Genomic DNA, 15,276 nt, shown 5'->3' on the forward strand with positions numbered 1-15,276 from the left:
CATAACTAGAATAAATAATTAGTTTAACCTATAAATTTTTAATTAAAATATGATGGCTTAGAAAATGCTTCCATATAAGTTACTTAAATTAGAGAATTGATTTTAAGATCATTAATACTGTTAACATAAACATTGAAGACAAGGAAGAACAATGTTTTGCCGAGAACTATATATAAATATATGTGTAGAGCTCTCATCTCCTCAAACATTTCATTTTCTAAAAGCATTCATAGTTAGTTAAAGTGTTACAAGTCTAGTAAAATGGATCCCGATATGATGACAAAAAGAGTGTTAACAGACACCGATCTTTCCACACAAGGTTGGTTGATTTTACCAACACAGAAGATCGAAAACATAGAAAAGAACCTGGGATTTACGTTACCCCGAAATGGTGCTCAAGTGGAAATTCTGGACAATGACAAGTCCTATTGGGTAAACCTTAATAAAAACAAAGCTGGTTATTATATCGGACAAGGGTGGAAAAGTTTGAGAGATGAAAGAGATCTCAAAACAGGCGATGTCATCCAATTATATTGGAAAGATACAAAATTCATTTTCTCTATGTGGTGAGTCTACTTTTGTTTATATATACGTATAGTTTTTTTTTTTGAATGTGAAAATTATATTTTCTCTATGTGGTGCGTCTTCTTTTGTTTAATTTTTTTTTTTGCGTTTTCAAAAAACTATCTCTCATTGGTTATACATTTTCTTTTTTTGATATATATATATATATATATATATATATATATATATTTTAACTGAAATTTTTTAAGTGCATTTCGATGGTCGATATATGTATGTATATATATATATGTATTTACTAATATTTTATGTGTTAACTAATGATGTTTTTGACGGATTTTATATATGTATCATAAAAATAGTCCCATGCAATTTGCATTGTCTTCCAAATTATGGAATTTATATGACCCTAAAAGCCATATGAAAATAAGTTATTATATTGTAGCTTTGATCAAAAAAAAAATATATTGTAGCTATACAACATATTCTATTTGTAGAATATAAAATATATAAAGTAGATGTTAGGATTTGTAGTAATGGTATGAAATTTTGACAGCCCATCGGAAGCAGAACAAGCAAGTCAGAAAGGAGAAAGCAGTTCTTCTAATTGATCATGGGAGAATAATAAATCATACAAAATACAAATAAATAAATAAATAAATAACTTATGCAAAATAAATGGTGTCGGATCAACTTAACAATTTTTGTATGTAGAATATAAAATGTTATATAAGTATCATAATAAGTGCGATATAAATATTATAATATACTAGTTTTGCATATGTTGGACGGAAAAGATCCGTAACTATACATACTATATGATAAAGTATGCAAATTCATGTCAAGTATTGTATGGTTTCTAACTACAAATACTATGGGTCAATGTATAACGTATTCCAGATATTTTATTGTATCAATTCAATGCTCCAAACATTGACTAACAAATTATTAAAAAAGTTCTCTTATTTTAATAAGTTAATTAAGAGTTAATTGGTTTCTATGCCCATAGAAGATGATTTAATCAGGATTCTACATCTGATTTGATATTAATATTTTTGTTCCAATTTTACATAAAGTCTAGTGTTTGTAGAATAGGTGTGTAAGACTAAATCAGACAAGTGGTCATATTTGTCTTCTATCTCTTTTTTATCCTATCATCTAACTCTCTATCATCTTTTTTCTATCATCTTTGTTTTCCTCTCCTCTCACGTACGAACTATATTCTTTTTTCTCAACTTCATTCTCTCATTTTTATTCCAAACTTTACCAATCTACATCAGACTCTCTTTGAAAATTTTCATATATTTTCCATTAGCAGCTTAAAATAGGTGGGTAATATTGTTCTCTTTATAATTTTAATCGTTGATGATATACATTCTTTGGGTTTGGCTATTTAGTTTTATGTGCATCAAATTTATATGGAAGTCTGAGATGTGTTTGGTGGTGTAGGTGAAATATGCGTTAGATCTAGAGGTGAAGCAGCTGATGAAGTCTCTTTTTAAGATTGGAACTATGCTCAAGACCGAAGAGAAGACCGAGCGAGTCTGTGATTTTATTTTTGATGTGCATAACATTTTTGTTAGTAGACATTTTACTTGTTATCCAATATTATTCATGTTTTGATAGATCTTAAGTTTCATGTCGTCCTTTGAGATAGATGTATTGTCAGATGTTACTTCAGTTTTATATTGCCGTTTGAGATAATGTGTGGTAAGATGTTACAGATAGGTCTCATTAGTAGATATATGGTTAGTTAGATGATACATGAGTTGTTAGGTGTTATATTTTGCCTGATACATAATTTATCATCTAATATATTTTTTGTTACCTGAGACATGTTTTCGTAGTAGATACCTTGTTTCTTTAACATGCTACACATAGTTATGATCTATCTTAGCAAAACATGTAGTATGGTTTGTTAACCGATATATAGTTTGATAGTTTATTCCTGTTTGTTTGGTATATTGTTTGTTAGATGATATATGATTTGTTATATGGTAAACTAGGACAGGTCCGCGCTACGCGCGGGATTTGATGTATTGGTTTTCATGAAAGATATAATTTTGTATAATAATGTTCAGTTGGTTGTGAATGTGATTATGTTAAGGGTTTAGTGTTGTCTACGCCAATTATATAAACTAAAAAATGATATGGGAGAATTCTCAATATTATTGTTGATTTGATTCAGAGTTGCAAGATTTTATAGTGTCATAATATTCATAACACTTCCCTACATTTAAACCTTAAGCATTATAAGTTAAATCAAATAAAATCGATCGAAAGATAAGGAGTTATGTTTTCAAATGCTATTGTATTTGTTTTTTTTCTTTAGTGAGGGTATTTAATATAGTGGAGAATAATATTTTAATTTAGAGAAACTCTATGTCAAAAGTATTATATAGTTGTTTTGTACAATGTGAATAATTGCTATTATTAACAATTGTTATTTTTTGGTATTTATGTTATAATTTATTTAGTTTAACTTTTGATGTTTTGTTTATTTTTCTAATGTGTTTTCATTTTTATTTTTTGTCGAATATATTTTACGACATTGTACTATTTTAGTTATTATCTTTTTTTTCTGTCGTATATTTTTTATTTAGTTAAAACATATCTTCATTTTATTTTGTATACGTTTAATTAAAATTGACATTATTTTTTACATTATAAGTGTGGTTAGAGATCATAATTTAATTAAAAAAAATTTAAATGTATGCTCAAAATTTAATATATCTATATATATACATATAGCTAATAGAATCGATCTTTTATTATTTCAGTTAGGTTTAACACTCAAAACATTGATTTTTTTTTTTCTCTTTTATACATACTTTGTGAATTTAGTAATATTTCATTTCATTTTTTTTTTCTTTTGGAATCACTAACTTACATAATCCAAAACATAAATATATAATTCACTGTTATAGATAATTATTTTAAGTCTGGAAAACATAATATTAATTATTATTATTATTCAGAAAATATATTACTGAATTATATATATTATTATATTTAGAGACTAAATAAACTTTATTATCCAAATAACTGATTAGATTTTAAAAATAAAATTTACTCATTAATTTTTGAATCTTCTTTTTATGATTGACTATCTTATATGTAACTAATTTACTATATATTTAGGGAAGCTTACTATATTTTTATTTAAAAAAAATAATTTCTTATTATTTATCCTTTATTTAAAATAAAATTCTAGTATATATATATATATAACATGTTAAAACAAATTTTTAATATAACTTCAGATTAATCAATGTTTACCCACCAAAATATGGTTCTTAGATAAAAAAAAATTAAACTGAAAAAAATAAAATTGCTAATTCTATTTAGGTTGTATATCTTTTCAATTTTTTTGTACGGATACGCAAATACTATCATATGATGTGGTGTAGATTCAAAGGGTTAGTGGTTACAAAACTAAACATGTACAACAAGCTAATAAAACATTGCATATATGCCAACAAATATGCGAAATCTCTAGAACATACAATTATTTCATTTTTGCCAAAACTTATCGTTCAAGGAAAAAGCATACAATATATGTTTTGGTTTGGAAGGTCTATAAACAATGTTTTTGTACCATTACTTAGTGATCTCTTTAGTAGCTGGAAGAATATCGAAAAGTCCGTCACTGTTTTCACCGTCAAGATGTGTGGCTTTTCCGGCACCTCATTCTTCTCCTCGGTTATATCCTTAGGGTCTAAGAAACTGGACTGATTCGTTGAAGACATTAGCCTTGTCCACATTCTATCTGTAATCGCCACACTGTTCTGTTTCTCTGTTATCCTCTGCAATAAACAAAAAAGATCAGGTTAGAACCATCACGCAAGACCACTGCTCTGTTATGTCGAACCAGATTATTCCAATCCAACATCCATGATCACAACTCGGATCGTTCTGTGATTGAAAGCGGTTAACGCATTTGATCAGTGTCAGTAACGTACGTTGTAAGGAATGTATGTTGGTCTTCCATTAATAAGACCACTGGACATTTCACCATGAACAACGCTCTGAGCAAGAAGTGTACAATAAAAACTGTCTGATGCATTGCTTGAACACCCCGAATCATGTATGTAGAATCTAAAAGCAAGAAATAAAGAAATGAGTTTACAATATCCAAATAGTTGAAAAATGGGGAGAAAGGGTTATGATTTTTGTTACCTATGTATTGAGATTCGTCACTATGTTAATCTTATTTAAATGATCCTATCATCAGAGAAAAAAACATTATGATGAGTCTTAAATTATCTGGAATGGCATAAGAGAAAGTTTGAATCTAATTTTTACCTTGATGCTTTGTGGTAGCCAGAAGCCGAGATCTATAATAACCTTTTTATCAGAGGCATCATTGTTAAATTCCATGCTTTTGCACATCAATTGTTGCCCTGCTTCTTGATCTGTTTCCCTCAAAGAACTCCAAGAGTCCACCTTCCCTTAGAGATAAAAGGCTGACTAAGGGGTAAGGCAGCAATCGACATCTCTGCTAGCTTATGTAGCATACATTGCTATGAATCCTGTTGTAAACCATCAAAAAGTCTTTAACTGTAATGTTCAAAGCAAAAACACATAACCACCAGGACTATTGATGCAATGATTATCATTCGAGACAGACGTAATAACCAAAGAAACCAATCTGAAATCTGTAATCACAGACCAAACAACAAACTTAGCAGTTAAATGATAAAATATAACTTTTGAAGTTATTACCATCTCTGAATCCATAACGTAGATCAAGTTATCCCGATCAAAAACCGATGAAATCTTCTTTCCAATGATAGAAATAGCTTGCTAATGAGGGTTTGGGATTATTCCAAATCAAATCACCAGTTAGCTTTTGGATCAGAGCAGCATTCACTTAAAATCTAGACTAAAACAGTTTCTATACATAAAGATCATAACTTGTCTAACCTGTCCAATCGTTGCTCTTGGTGACATCAATACCAACAATCAGATTCGAGGACTCCAAACCAGCATGTGAAAGAGCCGAAGCAACCTGTCTAGAGAAAGAAAAATAAAAAAAAAACACCAATAGATATAAACTCACACAAACCAAGACAAAAAAAAGTTTATGTGATTCAAACCTCATCGATGGAGCGGTTGTTATCACTAACCCGTGAATACTTTCTCCCAAGATTCTTCTGAGTTTGTCATCGAGGGTTATAGGAGGGTGCAGTACCTTACACAGATATCTAATGTCTTTTTGTGTCTTAGATTTGGAAAAACGACAAATAATTCAGAGATCTACCTTACCTGAACTTTACAAAAATAGTGATTTCCACTCCCACTATCATCTCCCATAAACAAAAGCTCTGAATAAATAATTTTAACAATCAATAGATGAACAAATGTAATCAATAGATGAACAAATGTAAACAAAATCAACAAACAAATTAGAAATCGAAATCAATAAACACAGAGTAGTTTATCGGAATTATTTGAATACACAATTATCAAGATTGAAGAAACATTGTCGAGTTAGCAATCTCAATAAGTATATTGAGAAACAAATAGAAGATGGTTTCGAGAGGAGGAATGCTGACCTTTTTATAATCTTAGATAGACCGACTCGCCGAAGAAAGATCGCATTCATAGCTAGATCGGGATTGTTCGAATTAATAAGGGGTTAAACACGAAGAAGAGATAACTGGAACCGTTTCAATGATACAGATGAAGATCAGAAGTCGGAACCGTAGAGAGACGAACCCTGAAATCCATTATGCGCGTAAATCACATTTAGGATTCAATCTATTAGGCTTTCTCCACATCAATACATAAGAACAGCCAGTTTCCTGAGCCCAAAAACACAACGACACAAAGATAAACAAAAAAGGCCAAAACACATGGAGTTAATGAAACGGTGCGGATTACTTGAGAGGACACATGTCACATGCAGGGCCTTCGACTTATCTAGCTGGTCATCCTATATGTCCTAATGAGGAGAGAATAAACTCTATTTTATAATAATAGATAGATAATAGATAGATGTTTTCACATATTGATATATTGCTCAATACCAAATAATAAATATTTACTGTTAAATAGTATAAGATTTCATTTAACTGACTATGAAAATGATAAATGTTCAAGAAGTGTATCAATGTGTATTATTGGTTTTTGGCTTACATGTTTTGATATATTGTTGTATCAAGTATCAACTAAGAGAGAATATACCCAACAACATATCAATTAACAAATCAACTATCAAATCATGTAAAAGTTAAAAATTGTGTATCTGCTAACAAATTTTGTATCATTTAAAAAATATATTTACTAAAATTTGTTAGAAGTGTATGTGCTAACATATGTAATATAATTTTTTTTTGGTTTATTTGGTAAATCTATTAATTATAGCAATCCTGATTAATTCGAACGGATACGTCTTTTCATTATAATATTACTTATTATATATTTTTGTTCATAACCATTTATGGTACCTTTTTGCTTACAACTACTTTGATCTTTTCAATCCCAATTCATTCTTATGGATTTTTCTTTCCATTAAAATTTTGCTCATGACTGTTTATTATAGGTACTTTTTTTTGTTTTCAACTGTTGTTCATTTTTTAAATTACATTTCTTTGTAATTTATAACTATTTAAGGTAATTTTTTTGTTTACAACTGTTTTCATTTTTTAGATAATATTTCTTTTAAATTGATGTCTTTTCAATTTTATTTATTATGATTTTTGTGTTTCAGTTAATAACTATATTTCATATTTTTAGTTTATTACCATTTTTGACTTGGAAAATTGCATCTTTTCCGCTTATGTCTTTTCAACTCTATAAATACAATATTTTTTTGCCTATCAACCGTTTCTTCAAAAAAAATTAACATCTCCGGCCGCTAAGGCCGTCGGATTTTCTTCTTCATCTTTTTCTTATTGCTTTGTCTACACAAATTCTACGTAATTTAGTATCTATGCTGAAAAAGTAGTTACAACAGAAATAATAGATGCTTTAAAAGGGGAGAAGAAAGAATAGTTGCTACTCATATCTGTAAAGTATGTATCCTCCCTCATAAGACGTAATGCAAGCATGAGTTTTCATGTCTTTAAATTGGTCGTCATTCTCGGCAATCTATCAACAACAACGGGCTTTGCGAGTTCGGTTTCTTCAAGTGGTAATATAATCTGGTTTTCTCTTGTTGGCTATACCCATTTGGTTCATCACTATCAAATTCTCTAATATATTTCTCTCTAAATGGAGTGTTTATAGTCAAACCGCTAATGCAAGGGCCGCAGATTTAATTAGTGGTTTCGTCTTCATGTGTTGTCTTCTGTTAAAACGGAAGTGGTATTGGCTGGTTATTTTCCAGCAGATTTTAAGCCAAACATTGCGGCTCTCTTGTTGGTTTCTCGAAATCACATGGTTTTTTGATCCTGCTATATATTGATGATCCAGAGAATCAAAGATCTCATAAGCGTTATGAACAACCAATAAGTTTATACGAGAAGCCCATACAAAATGAAAGCACATCCTTTGACATTTTTTGGATCCTTATTTAAAATAAAAAACACACCTTAGAATGATAAAAAAATATCTTTACACATTTTCACAATCTCTTAAAAACCATTTCACATTTTTAGCATGAAAAGATACATGCTAATGACGATAAGATATATATTGATATATTTTGTTATACTTAAATATATTTAAAGTCTTAGTTAATGTAAAGATTCATATCTTTCCATTGTAAACGCCATAGGAGTTTTTTAAAAAGTTGTTTATATATGTCATAAGTGTTTTTCTATAAATTTGGTGTTTTGATGCGTCTTTTAAAAATATATTATAAAGATATTATTTTAAAATAACTACCTATAATTTGAAAAGTCATGACTATTCATATATAACTTTGAAAAGCTATCCATGAGTTTTTATTGAAAATCTTTCACAATTTTATTAAAATGATGAAGAAAAAAAGGTTGTATGTAGTTATTTGATTACAATTACTTAGAAAGTATTCAAATGAAGTGTTGCCAACAATAAATAATAGGATGGGTCATTCGTATTTGGCTAGCAATCCTAAACGGAATAATGAAGTTATTAGTCTTAATTTTCTTCTACTAGATAAAAAAATGTATTTTTTCTTCAATTTTTTTTTCATAAACACATGATTTGTGCTCTATATATTTATGCACTTTGGTTATATAAGAGTGTTCGATCATGTCACAAAATCCGGTAAATTTTATATTTGAGCGTGTGCATAACACAAAAACAACCGGCTTCTCTTGGTTTGTTTCATATTAGTGCATTAACAAGCATCGTTTCTAATAACATATTGTTTATTTCTCACATGTTGCTTGATAGATAGTGAATTATTTTTAAACATAGTATTAAGAGATGTGTCTTTTCATTAAAAACTGACATTAGTATTTTTTTCCCACATGCAACTACTAATAATTTTGTTAAGTAGTTAAAATATCTCAAATGTGCATTTCTACAATTTTTAGTTTTAAGAGTTGTAAATTCGCGTTATAAAAGAAAAAAAATATTTTTAAACATAATGTTAAGAATTGTATCCTTTAATTAAAAACCTGTCATTAGTTTTGTTTTCCAGCATGCAGCTATTGAGATTTTTTTTTTTAAATAGTTAAAATATCCCAATAAGTGTATTTATATTATTAGTTTTAAGAGTTGTGTGTTTATCATTATATAGGATAAATTATTTAAAATCCCATTTAGTGTTAAAAAGTGTGTCCTTTCATAGAAAAATAATAATATGAATCTCATTTAATGTTAAGAGTTGTGACTTTTCATTAAAAAACTGACATTAGTTTTGTTTTTCAAACATGTAACTATTGGAATTTTTTTTTAAAGTAGTTAAAATATTTCAATAAGTGTATTTGTAAAATTATTAGTATTAAAAGTGGTATGTTCTCATTATGAAAGGTAATTGTTTTTTTTCTAAATATAATGTTAAGAGTTGTGTATTTTCATTAAAAATTAATAATATGAATCTAATTTAATGTTAAGAGTTGTGACTTTTCATAAAAAAAACTAATATTAATTTTTTTACAACATGTAACTATTGAATTTTTTTCAGAAAGTAGTTAAAATATCTCAATATGAAAGGTAAAGAGTTGTATCTTCTCATTATGAAAAGTAAATTGTTTTTTAAATAAGTGTTTTTTAACAATTATTAGTTCTAATAGTTTTATTTTCTCACAATATAAGGCAAACTATTTTTAAACATAATAATAAGAGTTGTGGCTTTTCATAAAAACTGAAATTAGTTTTGTTTTCCAACATGCAACTGTTTTTTTTATTACCCTGGTATCCGGATGCCCTCGAAAGAGACCCGACTAGCGCCTAATGACCGTCTGCTAGAGAAAGCCCGGGAGCCCGCCGAAGGCATCCATGGGGGCTGGTGATCATCCCATTTAAATCCACCAGTGGCCATATGCAGCTTGGACCATGACTTCTCCGCATTGGGCCTAAGGTCCCTCAAGATAATCACCCTAACACACGAGCTTTAGCGGAATCGAACCCTCGAACTCACAGACAAGCTGCAAGCCAACAGGGGCACCTACTGCCACTCGACCACTAACACGTGGTTACAATTATTAGTTTTAAGAGTTGTATTTTCTCACAATAAAAGTCAAAATTATTTTTAAACATAATTTCAAGAGTTGTGTCTTTTCATAAAAACTGACATTAGTTTTGCTTTTCAACATGCAACTATTGAGATTTTTTTTAAAGTATTGTGTATTTCTACAATTATTAATTTTAAGTGTTGTAAATTCTCATTATAAAAGACAAGTTATTTTTACTCTCATTTGATGTTAAAAGTTGTATCTTCATTAAAAACTGAGAATAATTTTGTTATTCCAACATGCAACTATTAGAAATGTTTTTAAAAGTAGTGAAAATATCTCCAATAAATGTCTTTTTTTTTTACAATTAGTTTTAAGAGTTGTGTCTTCTCATTATAAAGGAAAATATCTTTTTAGTATTTTTAAAAATATTTCAATGTGTCTCTTCTATAATTGTTTTGATGAAATTTCAAATTTATTGATCTATCAAAGACGAATGATATTTACATTGTCACAAACAATTTAAGATTCATTCAATTTGTGTACTGTTATACCAAAATCTCATTTTAATTTGTTAGGATGTAATTCTTTGAAAAGACTAAAAGATACAAAAGGAAGAAGAATGTATGTGTGATTTGTTTAGAAAAATATATTAATGAATAAGATCTCTTAAAATACCATCAAATTATGTTTTACACATATCTTATATGGTTTCAAATAAATCATGAATATTCAATTTGTCGTTATAAGTTATCTTAGTAAATGGTAAGATTGAAATGTGTTAACTTTTTATTAGTTCCAAATAATCAGTTGTCTTCGATATTTCTAAATAACTTAGCTAAACAGATAATAAGAAAAAATATCTTATTTGGTATTGACATATTTATAATTTTATTACAACCAACATATAAACAAAATATAGATTTTTGGTATTATCAGTAAAAATAATATAGCTGCATGCAAGATTACTTTCTAGCACTTGTATTTTTCAAAAGTAGTTATATAAAATATTGCATATTTTCTTACAAAATGAGTTCATGTGCGATATCGAACGGGTTCCTTACCTAGTTATATCAATGTATATTATGATTTATTAAAAACTCATATCTTAAATGTTTATTGATCGTTGGTATTTATATATTCTGGTTCAAGAAAATTTAATTGTTTTAATTTGGGTTCAGTTTCTTATGATTATTGATTGGTTCACAGAGATTGTGGTAACAATTTTGGAAGGGAAGCTGATGACAAATGCTTAGACAATTTTGCCAATAACCAGTCTATTCAAAATAAAACGAACAAAACTAGTTCTTCTTCATGCAACAAAAAAATACGCCATAATTATATTGTGCTCCTTTGTCGTCTGCTACAAAGTCAAACGAATAGAGATGAATTTTTTTGACCTGTTTAGTTAAGTTTGTGTATGACCGGCTTGAAAAATCTAAATTGCTGAGCCAATATGAACAGCTACTTAAATACGCATTTTCCAAATATGATCCACGATTAAACATGACAAAAACTATATATAACTAATAGGTTTAATTAACAAATATAGTATGACCGGTTTAATAAGTTTATACCACACAGAAATTTCACCAGTTAATGAAATGAACACGGGGATCAAATAATTTTAAGCCGTAGTTGTATATTACAAATGACTTGTATAGGGGTTATAAAAGACAGTTCTACCATAAATGAAGACCTTAGGATTAGTGGTAATTTTCAGTGGTAAATTGTGTAATATAGTCTAATATTCCACATGAAATCAAAACTAGTTTCTTAATAGATTAGATTTCATGGAGCATGTGGAGATTCTGAGATGCTACATGATTGCCAAGCGACTAAATAATATTTGCGTGTTAATTGTTTCTTATGATATAAGTGTAAGCTTTTGATTGAAAAGATTTTTCATGGATGAAAGATGAACAACGTTGAACTGTGTATAGTGAGATTCTCTATATCGTGGATCTTTCTGGATTTTTTTCTTGACCTCTACTGATAGAATTCTGCACTTTCTTCTAATAATCGATCAGATCTCCATGAGACCTTCTTTGATCTGCGACAAAGCATCCTTGGAAAATTTGCACACGTCCAAGTTTTTGCGAGATCTATCAAGAAGCTGCTTGACAACTTTCTTATTATGTTCTTCAACTAGAGCATGCTGTGTAACTATGATGTAGCGTACATGGTTATACCTTTATGCTTTGGTCAAGACAAGACAAGCTTAAATATGAGCTCCACGTATCATCCCAAACCGACGGTCAGACCAACCGAAGTCACAAATCGCAGCTTGGGAAACATGTTATCCTTAACAGCATTAGTATTCCTTAAAAGATTAGGATTAAGACTTAAGGATAAAAGTAGATTCTAATCCCAAAAGAGTTATGACTTATCATCTTGTTATATATAGTGATCTCTTGATTTGTAAGAGACATAACTTTTGATTATTAATTTTATAAACTTAGACCTTTTGTTTTAACAAATTCTTGAATCCTTACTTCTAGGCATTCTTTGAGAATTCAACAGACTTAAGAAGGCTAAGCTAACAGGTATTTTCAGAATTCAACGTTACCTTCGCATTATCGATATTCATGATTCTGAAGATCATTTAGTAGACTTGAAACTTCGATTCTTATCAATTGTTTCGATCTTGTGATGGCTCCTCGACCAGGCAAAGAACCAGCCAACGACTGGACACACTTTCAACAATTCTTGGAAGCCTTTCAAGAAAACTTTCATGATGAAATCCGCAGAACCTTGGCTGATTCAATTCAGATTGGAGTTCAAGCCGGAGTTCAGGCCGCGCTGACGGCAAACGCAGAAAACGCACCACTTGCACCACCACCTCAACGTCAACGCCGCAACAACAACCCTATATTAGAGGAACATGAAGACGACGACATGGAGAATCCTTTTGGAGATCAAAATCGTCATCAACAACATCATCGACAACGCCAGAACGACAACGATTCTCGTTGGACTTCGGGTTAAAAAAAGTGACATCCCAGAGTTTAACGGAGGATCACAACCCGAGGAGCTACTCGATTGGTTTGTGACCGTCGATGAATTCATTGAATTCAAAGACGTTCCAGAGCAGAAGAGGGTGCCTCTCGTCACAACACATTTTCGTAGACATGCAGCTTCATGGTGGAATCAACTTAAACTGTCGCGTACACGATGAGGAAAAGAAAAGATCACATCGTGGGACAAGTTAAAGAAGCATATGCGCAAGACATTCATTCTTTACAACTTTGAGCGTCTTCTGTTTCAGAAATTTCACAATATACGACAGGGATAACGCTCTGTTAAGGATTACGCTAACGAATTCTACTAGATGTTGACAAGAGTCGATATTCATTATTCTGAAGATCTGTTAGTAGCTCGTTTTATTTCAGGCCTACGACCAAAACTCCGATAATGCGAAGGTAACATTGAGTCACCAATCACAGCTTGGGAAACATGTTACGATGCTTAGTTGGTGATAATCTCCGGTCATGGGGCTCTCTTCTGTGCCAAGCGGAGTTCGCTCACAATCATGCTAATAACATGAGTTTGGGTTTCAGTCTTTTCAAATTCGTGTATGGAGTTATTCCACAGGGCCCTTTGGCTTTGTCGACTCTTCCTCACCCTGATGAGTTCCATGGTCGGGCGGTGGAACCGATTGATGAAATTTCCCATGTTCACGCTCAAGCTCAAGATAACTTGTAAGGCACATCTATTAAGTACAAACGTGCAGTGGATAAACGTCGGCGAGAGGTCCATTTCGAAGTCGACGATTATGTCTGGGCAGTGCTTATTAAGGAAAGGTTTCCGGTAGGACAGTACAACAAGTTGAAGCCGCGAAAGTTAGGCCCAGTCGAAGTCATTGAAAAGATCGGTCCTAATGCGTATCGACTGGCTCTACTGCCTCATGTCCGCACCGCAAACATTTTAAAGGTCAAGCATCTCTTCAAATTTGAACCTGATGACGACATACTATCTGGATTCGTGGATGAATCTTTCGTACCGGGGGAGACCTGATGTAGCGTACATCGTTATACCCTTATGCTTTGGTTTCGTTTTTCTGTGTTGTTCTAGATAAGCATTAGTATTCTTTAAAAGATTAGGATTAAGACTTAAGGATAAAAGATTAGATTCTAATCCCTAAAGACTTAAGACTTTTCATCTTGTTATATATAGTGATCTCTTGATTTGTAAGAGACACAACTTTTGATTATTGATTTTGTAAGCTTAGAGCTTTTGTTTTAACAAACTCTTGAATCTTTACTCGTGGGCATTATTTGAGAATTCAACAGACTTAAGAAGACTAAGCTAAAGAGTATTCTCAGAATTCAACGTTACCTTCGCATTGTCGGTTCCCAGACGGTACTTCCGCTCCGTCAAACTGGTAGGTGAATAAGCTTTTCAAGAGATCTCTGAGGCTCCTGTGGGTGAACTCGTCAATGGATATATACAACCATCAATGAGAAGGAAGACATGTGGAAACTCATTGTGATCGTGGAACGCCATGTTTGTGCAGTGTCTCCCTCCAAACACCTTCCGTGACTCATCCTGAATAATAAAAACAGATATATTCAGATTTGATCATATAAATTATCTTATAAAGGATAAAGTTATACCAAATAACTTTACACCTTATCCAACTTGGCATGTCACCTTTGAAAGTAGTTATTGTATAACAATTGGTGCGTACAGTTGAAATATGCCTTGAATCTGCGAGTTGGCGAAGATCAGGCGATCCATACGTCATGGATCAAGCGATCTCTGACAGAGAATGGGAGATCCCTAATACATGGAGTGGGCACTTGATATCTTGTGAATTTACATGTTTTTAACTTCTTATTCTTGCATTGTTTGGTCATTTAGAGCATCATTTAGGCACATTTAGGTTGCATATCATTGCATTTGTACATATCAGGTGTTGGAGAGCACCATGGATGAATTAGAGGACCATTGGTGGGATTTTGAGTGCAATTGGAGTCCAAAAGAAATGTTAAAAGTGATCATTGGGCGAGCACCTTACCAGAGCGACCAGCTGGGAGCGACACCGTCAAGTCGCTCTGATCTCCCTATCAGAGCGACCTTACTAGAGCGACAGGGAAGAGTCGCTCGCGTATTGATCACCCGGAGACAACGAATCCGGAGCGACCTCTCGCAGCGACACAGCGAGGTCGCTCCCGAATCCGGAGAGTGAAAGATGAACACG

At 31.2% G+C, this 15,276-nt stretch overlaps 1 protein-coding gene and 1 long non-coding RNA gene across 15 annotated transcripts; one reads left to right on the forward strand and one right to left on the reverse strand.

Annotated features, from left to right (window-relative positions):
* Positions 1–261: 261 nt before the first annotated feature.
* Positions 262–1,152, forward strand: LOC106334247 (B3 domain-containing protein At1g08985). The gene is made up of 2 exons (XM_013772551.1): positions 262–566; positions 1,079–1,152. The coding sequence occupies exons 1-2, from the start codon at positions 262–264 to the stop codon at positions 1,131–1,133; spliced, it is 360 nt and encodes a 119-aa protein (XP_013628005.1). The 3' UTR covers positions 1,134–1,152.
* Positions 1,153–3,931: 2,779 nt separating this feature from the next.
* Positions 3,932–6,339, reverse strand: LOC106329546. 14 transcript variants are annotated; one of them, XR_001267859.1, is made up of 9 exons: positions 6,081–6,339; positions 5,791–5,849; positions 5,622–5,716; positions 5,449–5,533; positions 5,248–5,328; positions 4,828–5,180; positions 4,702–4,746; positions 4,485–4,620; positions 3,932–4,328 (listed from the first exon to the last, which is right to left on the reverse strand). It is a non-coding gene; the product is annotated as an uncharacterized LOC106329546 (long non-coding RNA). The 14 variants fall into 14 exon arrangements; XR_001267858.1 differs by having other exon boundaries at positions 5,449–5,537; XR_001267856.1 differs by lacking the exon at positions 5,248–5,328 and having other exon boundaries at positions 4,828–5,054; positions 5,449–5,537.
* Between the last annotated feature and the right edge of the window lie 8,937 nt (positions 6,340–15,276).

The sequence above is a fragment of the Brassica oleracea genome, chromosome C3 (genome assembly GCF_000695525.1).
Source record: "Brassica oleracea var. oleracea cultivar TO1000 chromosome C3, BOL, whole genome shotgun sequence".
NCBI classification, from domain to species: Eukaryota; Viridiplantae; Streptophyta; class Magnoliopsida; order Brassicales; family Brassicaceae; genus Brassica; species Brassica oleracea.